The sequence below is a fragment of the Condylura cristata genome, unplaced genomic scaffold, assembly GCF_000260355.1.
Source record: "Condylura cristata isolate star-nosed mole 26May11 unplaced genomic scaffold, ConCri1.0 scaffold00023, whole genome shotgun sequence".
In the NCBI taxonomy this organism is placed as follows: domain Eukaryota; kingdom Metazoa; phylum Chordata; class Mammalia; order Eulipotyphla; family Talpidae; genus Condylura; species Condylura cristata.
This window is the reverse complement of record NW_004567124.1, coordinates 18,864,556-18,876,863: the sequence shown is the minus strand read 5'-3', so window position 1 is coordinate 18,876,863 and position 12,308 is coordinate 18,864,556. Positions and strand designations below refer to the sequence as shown.

Below are 12,308 nucleotides of genomic sequence, written 5' to 3'. Positions count from 1 at the left end.
GTAGGAGTATAATGGACCAGGTGAGAAAATAACAAGAATAATGAACAGCCACCATATACAAGAGACATTTTGTGGGGGTGGAGTGGAGAATGGGATCAAAAATGGGGGGTTGGGGAGGGAAGTGCACAGGATTATGGTGATGGCACATGGGTGACTTGGTGATGGGAAACCCGCAGGGACTACAATTGAGATGAAAAATGTAAAAATGTAAAATAAACTGTTATAAAAAAAAAAAAAGTGTGGTACTGGAACAAAAATAGGCGCACAGACCAATGGAACTAAATAGAAAGCCCAGAAATAAATCCATACCTATATGGAAAATTAATCTTTGACAAAGGAACAAAGAATATGCAATGGAACAAGGACATTTGTTTAACAAATGGTGCTGGGAAAACTGGACTAACAAACAAAAAAATGAAACTAGACAATTACCTCACACCAGGCACAAAAATCAACTCAAAATGTATAAAAACTTTGGGCATAAGAACTGAAACCATAAAATATATAGAAGAAAATATAGGTAAAACCTTAGAAAACAAACATCTTAACATTTTTAAGGACTCTTCACCCAAAGCAAAGAAAATGAAGGAAAAGATAAACACAATTTGGGAAAACATCAAACTGAAAAGCTTCTGCAGAGCAAAATAGACATTAACCAAGACAAAAAGACACCCTACTGACTGAGAAAAAATCTTTGCACCCCATACAACAGACAAGAGACTGATCACAAAGCTATAGAAAGAGTTCACTTGAATCAACAAAAGCAAAAGAAACAACCCAGTCAAGAAATGGGCAGAGGAACTTAAAAAAGACACTTCTCCAAAGAGGAATTGCAAATGGCTAACAGGCATATGAAAAAAAAAAAATGTTCAGCATCCCTCATAAGCAGGGAAATGCAAATCAAAACCACAATGAGATACCACTTCACACCACATATCAAAAAAACTAAAAACAATTGTTGGTGAGGATGCAGTGAAAAAGGAACTCTCCTGCATAGCTGGTGGGGATGCAAACTGGTGCAACCACTATGGAAAGCTGTATGGAGATTCCTCAGACTACTAAAAATGGAGCTACCATACAACCCAGCAATTCCACTTGTAGAGATCTACCCAAAGGACACAAAAACATTAATTCAAAAAGATACATGCACTCCTATGTTGATAGCAGCACTACTTACAATAGGTAAATCCTGGAAACAACCCAACTGCCTAAAACTAGATTATTGTAGCAGATATATACAATGGGATGCTATTTAGCAATCAAAAAGATAAACTCATGCCATTAGCAGTATTATGGATAGAGCTGGAAGGGATTATGCTCAGTGAAATAAGTCAGAAGGAAAAGAAAAGTATCGATGGTTTCATTTATAGGAGGAATTTAATAGAACCAGATTAAGAAAGGGGGAAAAAAGAGGATTGTTATTACAATACAAAAACAAACAGACTATTATAAACCAGAGAGACCCTACAGGGGAGGGGGACAGAGAGGGATCAGAAGAGGGGCTATGGTGATGATGGGAGGGGGAAGTAAACATTGTTCTAAAATGAACAATAGGGCCCTCCCTGGTGGCACAGCGGGTTAAAGCACAGCACTAAGAAGCTAAAACCACTTCAGCATGAGTTCAATCCCCACCCCAGAGGTGACCCACATGGCAAGGTGACCCTTTCCTGGCCCGCCCGCTGCTCCCCTCAGCAATGTACTTTGTTGATCTGCCTGTTTACTCCCCACTCTGTCTCGGGTGAAGCCTCTCACTGCCCCCACATCTCTGGCCTTACCCCAAATCTGTATGAATAAATAAATAAATCTTTTTTTTAAAATGAACAATACTGTAAATGGATATATAAAAAAATAAATTTTAAAAAATTCTAAAAATAAATTTCACACACACATACATACTAACATACACACAATATATATAGGTATACATGTGATATGTACATGTCAGTACACAATGTAATATATATCACACGCAATGGAATATTATTATTCTGCTATAAAAAGGGATGAACTCAACCATTTGGGACAACATAAGTGGAACTGGAAAGGCTAATGCAAGATGAAAAATGTCAGAAGGAGAAAGACAAATACGGGATAGTCTTACTTATATGTGCAATATAGAGAAACATAATAAAGTGTCAGTCAAAACTAAACCAATAATAGACTCTTAACATCTGATTACAAAAATGAGGCAACGATTTGAAGGAGGATGGTGTGGTAAGGATGGCTGAAGGAAGGAACCCAGTGGAACATGGGAAAGGTTGCTTGGGCACTGCTGGTGGGCTGGATGTGAAAATATACATTTGTAGATATTTGACCCGATAGTCCCCAGAACAGATACAAAGATGTAAATCTACCTTACCTCAATAGACATAATTTGGAAAATTTAGTTATTTTTAAAATTGGCCATCAAAGAAAGTTTTTAGAGAAGTGATAAAGTCCTATAAAACATGACTTTCACTGCCCTCAAAGGAAAACCTACCCAAGCATGTATGTATTATGTGTGTTTACTCACCGCATATCGGAACTTTTCATTATATTCACGGTCATTGGCTTTCACTATCCGTTGCACTTCTAAAGAGAAGAGAAATCAGGTATGAAATTAAATTTTCAACCCAAAGAAACATATAACTCATTAAACTAACATCATGTAGACTACTTTGATTGTTGTCAAGGTTGCAAGACTTCTTTCCTTTGAACTTTGAAGAGCATTGGTTTTTTCCAGCCTAAATGTTGGAACAAGTGTTGGAAAGTTCCAAAGTGGAAAGCTGAAATGTTTTTCATTGTCTAATGCCAGTCATAAAGCAAAACATTATGTGTCTCCAATTTCTACATTCCTTTAGTTCCACAAAGACCCTGTCTCTTGACTTTAGTACAATTGTCCTCCCTTATCCACAGGAGATACATTTCAGGATACCCATTGGATGCCTGAAACTGTCAATCATACCAAATCACCTATCAATTATGTTCTTTCCTATACATAGTGTGATGAAATATATAATTTATGGATACTAAGAAATTGACAACAAAACTAATAATAAAGCAATCATAGTAATAACTGTAATAAAGATTATGTGAATATGATCTATCAAGTGCTTTGTACTCTCTCTTTCTCATAGTTTATCATACATAGTATTTTCAGACCACTATTCAGGATGGGTAACTGGAACTTAGGAAAGTGACATCATGGACTAATTAAGTTATTTAAATCCTAATGGGGAAGGAGCTGCTTAAAAGCAAATGCCAGCCTGAGAGGGAATTTTCACAAAAGTCACTAAATTCAGCATATCCAAACAAAAGCAGAGTGAGATAGCCATAGAGATCACTATCCTTATGGACACAAAGTCAAAGATGATAATTCTAAACAACCCAGGCATGTTGAGAATAGTTCCACATCATCAGGAGACTAAGACCTGCCCATAGCTGGAAGTGACCAACACTTAAACAGCTTCTGGAAGCAAATGCAAATACCAGTACAAATAACAAAATAACAGGACAATAAACCACAAATTTTCAGAGACCAAGAAAATTTGCCAAAAGCAAGGAAAAACAATGCTTCAGAAACACCAACAGAGCACATTTTGTAATTAAGATAGCAAGTTCCATGTTTATTAAATCTCAAATTGACAAAAATTAAGGTTGGGATAATGAAAGCTTTGGAAAGAAGGGCCACCATATGTCAAAGTTGGATTCTCATGGACTTAACCATCTTTGCTACAATTTCTTTAATCCCACAGTTCTCTACCTACAAAAGTGACAGATGGTATAAAGTATACAGATAACCTATATCTCTCTACCAGAGTAGACTAGAAGGTGAAAAATGACTCACAGGCACATAAATTCATCTCTAAGAACTGCTCCAGACAAATAATAATCATCTTTGGTCATGATGAGTTTCTACCACTTATAGGGTATCTTTATTTAATATCAACCTGAATGGTTTCCTTCTTATCCATCTAATAAATTCTTATTACTGTTACTTTTCCTGTTTTTCAGACTAGCTCATCTAATTGCTGATTAAAACAATATTTTTTATTGCTGTCTATGGTTGATGACACCTAAATGGTTTGCCCCTAACACGTATAATTCTGAAATCCAGAACCTTTCCTCATTGTTCTTTCCCATGAGACCCAGCTATAACCAGGATGTTCTCTTTTTGTTTCTAAGTTGTTCATTGTTAAATCTTAATCTTTGCTTCTACATATCCCATAATTATTGTCTTTCTGAATTGCATCTTTGTGGATTTATTCAGGCAGAAGATTTTCCATCATTTTACTAAGCTCTTCAAAATTTTGGCTTTGCTTCTAAATCCTTGTCGTTTTCTGCCTTGACTATGCTAAGCCTGAATTACCTTTGTAGGAATTGACAATCTCCTGTGTACTGTAACAGTACATGAGGGGATATAAAGCCCTTTTAGCAATGAGTCACATTCTGCATGAAGGAGCTAAAAACAAATTCCCCATAAACAGGTCACATAGAGAACTGTTCAGAGGTTCAACGACTTAATGCCCAATATTTCAGGCACTATGGGATTTTCCAGATGTGAGAACACTGAAGGGAAGTACTCACCAAGGGATTTAAAATTCACCAGTGCAAGCTCACTCCTGCACAACTGTTATAGAGTTTGCCAGCTTGTCTGACTCTAACCTATAGCAATATAGATTGACTGTGTGTGTTCCTCCAAAATTCACCCCCAACATGATGGTATCCAGGGGACTTTCCAAGGTAATTAGACAAGAAGGATAGAGTTCTCCTGAGTGAAATTAGTACCAAAGAAAAGAGGCTCCAGAGAACTCCCTTGCTCCTTCCCTGGTATGAGAATACAGTAAGAAGATAGTTCATACCATCTATGAACCAGGAAGCAGCCCCTCAGCAGACACCAAATCTGCCCACCCTTTGATCTTGGACTTCCCAGTCTCCAGAATGTGAGTAATATCTGTTATTTACAAGCCACCCAGTCGATAATATTCTGTGATAGTAGCCAGAACAGACTTATAACACACAGAAAAATTTTTCTGTGGGCTGCCTACATCATCAGTCCTCCCACTTAAAGAAAAGGCATGGCAGGAAAAATACCTCTGCCACTACAGCAATCCATCTAGTCCTTCATTTGTAAATAAAAACCAACAAAAGTCACCAGACTTTTGAGAAAAACCAATAGAATCCAAAAAAGGATCTGAAGAGGAGAAATAATGTTGAAAACAGGTGGCAATAGAGGGGTTTTTGTTTTCCTTTTTAATTCTAATGTGTACCATGAAAACATGGAATCTATGAAACAACAGCAATCTGACAGAAACAAAGAAAGCAAGAGACTAAGAAAAATATGCTGAGAGTAAAAATATGTACTGGACTAATTGTACAGTGCGATGGACAAATTGGAAATAAGACTGAATAATAGCTTAAAATATATATCAAAATGACTAAGAGGAAGAAAATATTTAAGAGAAAAGTTAGGAGAAAAGAGCACAGACAATGAACAGGAAGAAATAAACAACAAAGAAAATGTCCCTGTACCAGATTAAGAAATAATTCTTCAAAGTGAAAAGGCCACCAAGTACCAGTCAGGCTCAATGAAAATGGATCCACAGATATCCATAAAAACTTGAGCTCCAGGGGCCCTCCCTGGTGGCACATTGGGTTAAAGCACAACACTAAGAGGCTAAAGCCACTTCCACATGAGTTTGATCCCAGCCTGCCCCGAAGGTGATCCACATGGCGCAGCAGATCTCCCCTGGCCCGACCATACTCCCCTCAGCAGTGTACTTCGTCAGTCGGCCTGTTCTGCTCCCCAGTCTCTCTGGTGAATCCTCTCACCGCCCTGCACCTCTGGCCTGTACCCCAGTTCAGTATGCATAAATAAATAATCTTAATAAAAAAAATGAGCTCCAAAGACAAAGAAAAATTATTAAGTTCCAGGGGGAAAAGTATTGCTTGATCTCTGAAACACAACAATCAGAAACACATGAAACTTCTCATCAGTAACAGAATAAGAGAAGGCAGTGGAGTGAAGTTTTGCAGTTTTAAGGAGTGAACGTCTTTAAACTTAGAATTCTATATCCAGTCAAATAATCAATCAAGACTGCAAGTCTTTACCTGCAAGACTGTCTCCAAAACAACTACTCAAGAGTACAATAGGAAAAGCACTGGTATGCATGTTAAAGGTGAGCAAAGAACTAGTGTGGAAATAAGGATAATGATCAAGAGGAAAGAGACAGCAATGAAAATAAAAATGCCTGACATGATCACCTATTCCGAGGAGGCCACGAAGTCTACAGAAAAAGGAAGGGCTCACTAATGCCTTTATTTCACAGTCTGAAGATAAAAACAGGACAACTGCTCAGCAAACATATAATTATGTATTAGTTCTTAGCTCAAGCAGTAATTATTTGGGGGGAACCCTCATAAAAAGACATTGTTTGAGGTAAAGAAAACAAGTTGAACTCTTCCAAGCCTAGAGACAGCATCCCGAACACATGGCAGAGGGCTGAATGGTAGGGTCTCTGTCCTGAGTCTCTGCTGAGCTCATTAAGCTCAGGAATATATATATTAGGATATTAAAAAAAAAAAAAACACTACATGTTCTTGATTCAACTGTACTAATTATTATTTCTCTCAACTGCACTTATGTTAAATACTAAATAAATGTGAGATTCAGATTAAACTTCCTGGAAAATACTTGGAGAGCTGCTATGCCTGTGGTGCTTACTAGAAGACGGATTGGTTATTCGTGTTAGCATTCTTTGGTGAGAGCTGAGGAGCCCAGCAAAGACATGGATGGGCCTGGACAGGAAGCCATCATCAACAAAGAGAATAGCCATTCACAGAGGAACATCGTCATAGAAACTTGTTTTGAATCCACTCCAGAAGCTAGAAAAATAATTAACTAATTGAGCTTCAAAGTCCTACCCCATATAGGATCATGGAAATGGCCTTCACTGCTCAAAATTCATAAAGACCAATATAATTGGTGTTTGCCTCAGTCAAATAAAGTATCAGTGAAGCTCTCATTAAATGCTTATCTTTGAGGCATGTGCTTCCTGTCACAAGATAACTGTCTAAGATAACTAAATAGGGACAAGTCTTTAATTTTATGAAACGGTCATTTGTCAGTCAGGTAAATATTAGGAAATATTTTCAAAAAAAGAAAAGGTAACCTTAATTTCAGGCTAACTGATCTGTAGCTTACCCTGTCCCTCCCCAAAATAATTATCTGATAGGGTTGATGGTTTGTTTAAGCCACTCTTGGTTTCAAATAATAAAACCATATCCATTGTTGTATAAATGTATGCTTGTCTTTCCAGTTGGAAAGAGAAAATACAACTGTAACATAAAAAAGTGTTAGCAAATCACTAAGATACAAATTTAAAAGATGGAAGAGACATAACACTGCTCTGCTGGAAATTTTTAAGTGCAATCAAGATGTTGTTCCCTCAATTAGCAAGACTTTCTTGAGCCACAAAAATCAAATTCTGATGACAGCACCTTCATCTAAGATAAAGAGCCCTGAGTCTTGAAACAAAGAGCTCAAGATGTTCCATCAACTATTTGTGTGAGGACATTTTAACTCGTGACCTTTCTTTTTTCCTCAAAAAAATAATATCATTGCCACCATTAAATGTATGGAAAGTACTTTGCAACAGAAAAATATCATCACTTACCTAGAAAATTGAAAAAAAATGGCAAATAAGGGGGGAAGAAAGGAAATCCCCTAAGCTTGGCAAGTCAGTCTTTAAATTGCTTATATGATTATTTCTCAAGAGAGTTTGAAATAAATTTCTAAATATTTTCAAATTGGAATTTGGCAAGTGTGCATTGATTCTCCTCCAGGTCTTCAAAGACAACACCCAACTTCTAATCTGGGCTCCTCGCCCCCATAATATAATAAATTATACTTTATCCAGCTTCCACTTCCAGTAGGCAAAGACAGGTCATTTATATATTTTTTATTAGTTTTCCCAAAGAATTCATAATACCTTAGTATTCAAGACCAGTTAGTGAATGCAGCAGCTCTGTTAAAATGACCAAGAGGAAGAGGAAGATTTAAGAGGCTTCCATTGGACCTGTGAGTGATCAGAGAAACTAAGCACCTAATTAATAAACATAACTATGTTTCTTCCATTAACTTCAGAGCTTTGTCCTTTACTAAATGTGGCTTAATAGACAGTCTTCAGGCAATTGGCTTTAGATCCCCCAAATCATGAAATGATGAAGCACCACAGGGAATTGGGGTCTCCTTATAAAACCCTGGTGGCATTAACTGATATTTCCTAAGCAAAGTTGGTCCCAACCCAAAAGCTGAAGCATGTCTCCAAACATGGTGTGTCATTTGGGGTTTGGGATTGTTGTTGGCTTTTTGGGTTGGGTCAGAAATCTCAGAAAAATTCCTTCAAGCCAAATCAATAACTTAAGCTTTTTCCTTTCTTAATTTTCTTTCATTCTTCACAATCTGGTCTGTGTGGTTGGAAGCCAAAGCAATTCATTAAAGACATGAGGAAAGAACAATGAGTGGGGAAAGTTTTAAAGAAAAGAGTTCCCCAGCCTCCAAGACTTTCTGATTTGACTCCAAGTACACATTCTGATACAATTGAAAAATATGTGTCCCAAATAGGGGTTTCCTAGTGAAACCCAGTGGTGACCCACAGCTGCTAGGACTTTTTGACATTTAAGCAGCAAACTAAAGACAATTGAAGGAAAAAAAAATCTTCCCACAATATTTTTTTTATTCTTGTCCTCACAAAAGAGCTTGGAAGCAAAGTTAGGGGACTTAAACAAATACTGAAGGGTTTGGGGTTGGTTTTCCTCTTGGCTGAGTCAATTTTCTCATCAGTCCAGATACTTGGAAAATTTGATTTTTTTGTCAGCTTTATTCCTTCATGAATATACTTATGTTTGCCATTTTGAGATGCTTACTATAGCTTCACTAAGAAATGCAAGAAAGGTTACTAATTCATTCTATTTCTAGACATTTATGATTTATATTATGCAAGAGACAAGTAAAATCCTCATACACACCCCTCAACATGCTATTTGTGTAAATACAAATCGTGACTATCGATTTAAAACACACTGTCATGTAATTATATGCTAACAGCTCACATTTATTGAGTACATATTAAAAGTTAAATCTTATAGTAAGTAGTTGTATGTATTATTTCATTCACTCTCAAAACAATTTGGTGCATACTGTTATGAGAGCCACTTCACAAATAACGAAAAACATATAGCATAATTAGGCAGAAGAAGCATAACTCAAATGCCAAACTGTCTTCCTTGTTTAAGAAGCTTAGAAGGGATTCTGAGTATAAGGAGGTGGTGGATGTTATGGTACAGAGATGACTGGGAAACTGTAAATTGGTGTGTGTCTGGGTCCCCAGGTAAAGGGAAGGGAAAACTGACCTCTGAAAAGAGACCCCTGGATGTAAACACCAAGATGTTCTTCAGATCACACATTCCCTCATAATTAATCTAGTGGCCCTGTGATCCATCATCCCACTTCCCACTTCTCTGTTTCACCCTGAAGGTGTCTGCCCTCTTCTTGGAACCTTTGGTCAACTTTGCTCTCGATGAGAACAATATCCCAAACCTCTGTTCAAAAGTTACTGCCTTCTTTTAAAGCTTTCTCTTATGAGAAAGTTCTACAGTGTGGTTCATTTAGCTATAATTTGATAACTATAGCAAAAATTACTTTTCTGCAGACTGAGCCAAGATGGAAAATAATTACATCTTTTTATCACATGCTCATTAAATGTATATATATATATGTACATATATATACATACATATATATACATATATACATATATATATATATAAAAGGATCTACCACTAAAGATCACAAAAGCCTCAAAGAAGCTGAAGGATATTTAATTTTCTACTGAGAGATACATTCCAGTCATCCATAGAAAGCAACCACCTGTCACAAAGTGAGAGGAAAGAATACCAGGTAGCAAAGAAAGACACATGGAAGAAAATCTGAGGAGGTCTCTTATATACTATATACCTTGGGGGTTACACAGGAAACTGTGTTTTTCAAAACTTGTATTTATCACTTTGAGATGCATGGAGTTATAAATTAAGTTTCTTTAGTACACATTGGTTTCTGTGTCTCAGATCCTGAATCCATGTGGCAAATAAAATTTGCTGGAACTAAGACAAAGTGATTTATTCCAGAAATATTTATTGAGCCCCTTTGAGCAAGGCTCTATTCGAGGCAGTGAAAGAAAAATAAATAAGACAGTGATGGCTTTCAAAGAGTAGACGTGGCTACAAATACCCACACAGCAAGGAAGCAGAGAGGCCTAGGGAGACATGGGAAACCAGATGGGCAGTCAAAAGGCATCATTAACTCACCCAAAAACAGCAACGAGTAAATTCTGATAGCTTCTTATACAAATTGCAGGGTGTGGTTGGTTGTTTTGCCCAACACCTTACCTAAACGGAGTTAGAGTTACTTACTGAAAAGAAAAAGAATTTGAGAGAGGCACTTGCTACCTGAGAGTGGGAAAAATATAGCCTTTACAAGAAGACATCTCCAGTCTCCCTGTAACTGTTCCTTCTAATAGGACATTCGGCCAAGTATGAAAAGACTAGAAAAAATAAGAGCCTCACTTTATTACTGTTTCAGAGGATTTGGATAACACAAAATTTGAAAGAGATCTAATGGGTAAGTAACACGACTAGAATTGGGACTTGTGCTTCCCTCCTGCCATGATCACAGCAAATCTATAATCCTAAATGGATTAATCTCCATAGACACAAACTCGAAGTCCAAATGAAAAGAATTTATACAACAAAGGATAAAAATGTAGCATACAGACAGACAGGAGCTCTCACCAAGGAAGACAGCCCATTGCAGGAGCAGTGAGTCACAATCAGGAAGACGTCTCTAAGGTCCACAGCAATTTTCCATGGGACATAGAGGAAAGGACTGTGCCCTAATACTTACACCCCAAACCTATGACCCAATGTAGTGAGATAAGCCCCTGAGATCCCTGCATTGGGGGCAAGAGGCAAGTGAGCACAGGACAGCCAAGGAAAAAGTACTCTATGTAGCAGTCCTTCACAGCCCCATGAGGAGTTTATTTGCCTTGGGACCCAAAATATTAACACCTAACCTACAAATGAAAGAAAACTACCTACCATCTTGATATCACTGGTCTGGGAAGTAAGAAACACCATGCAGTAATCTGGACTTGGCAACTTCTCATCACCTTGCCAATAATTTAGGCTCATGTTGGAACCTGGCTTCCATAGCATCTGATCCTAAGGACAAATCTATTCAGTGCAGGACTCATCTAAACTGAAAAGGTGCTAAAAATATGCAAAAGAGGAAAGTCTCACTTTAAAAGCTATGCTGACAATAAATATAGTAAACCTCATAATGCAAAGATGAAAGTAGTAAAATTAACTAAAACTACAACTAGTCCAGAGATTTATATAACTTAAGGATGACAATGACATGGTGAGGATAAAAGTGCACAGTTAGAATATGTTCTAATAGAAGCAGGTATCAATTTAATACATACACATACTTCCCAGACCCAACTATATACCACATAGAAGAGATTCACTTAACAGAAAATGACATTCACAGATTCAAAGCAGTAGAATGGAAAAATATTCCATCTGTGCAAATCAAGTTAAAAAGAAAGGTGATACAGGTATACTCATATCAGACAAAAGTCATTTTAGAACAAAGACAGTAACAAAAATAATGGATATAACTATAAAAGTAGTCAAGCCATCAAGAAGATAAAACAATGATAGGTAGCTAACAATCATACACATGCATATATAATAAATATATATCTTCCAATTAGAAGTACCAAAATATATATGTTAATACATCAAATGGAAAAAATTGACAGCAAAATAATGATAGTAGGAGACTTTAAACTCCCACTTACATCAAGGAATAAAGCCTCCAGACAGAAAATAAGCAAGAAAACATCAGTTTTAAATGATTCAATAGACTAGATGACATAAAGAGGGGGGAAAAAGGATGAAAGACTCAAATAGATAAAACAAAATAATGAAAGAAAATATGATGGATGCCATGAAACAAAGGATAAGAAATACTTTGAACATCTATAGGCCAACAAACTGGACAAACAGGGTGAAGGGATAAATCCCTTCACCATACAAGCTCCCAGTACTGAGTTACAAGGAGAAAGAAAAACTGAACAGACTAATCACAAGAAAATAAAACAGTAATCAAGAACATCCCAAAAAACAGAAGTCTAGGACCAGATGGTATCAGTGGTGACTCTACCAGCCGAAAAAGATCTAATATGTATCATTCTGAAACTCTT

General features: G+C 36.9%; 1 protein-coding gene across 3 annotated transcripts in view; it reads right to left on the bottom strand.

The window, feature by feature from the left end:
• ATP8B4 (ATPase, class I, type 8B, member 4) overlaps nt 1–12,308 on the bottom strand; it is a 223,415-nt gene that overhangs the window by 196,610 nt on the left and 14,497 nt on the right. For all 3 annotated transcript variants that reach the window (XM_012728821.1, XM_012728823.1, XM_012728824.1), the window contains exon 3: nt 2,513–2,571. In XM_012728821.1, coding sequence (XP_012584275.1) covers nt 2,513–2,571 — 59 coding nt within the window. The remainder of the gene's footprint in view (nt 1–2,512; nt 2,572–12,308) is intronic.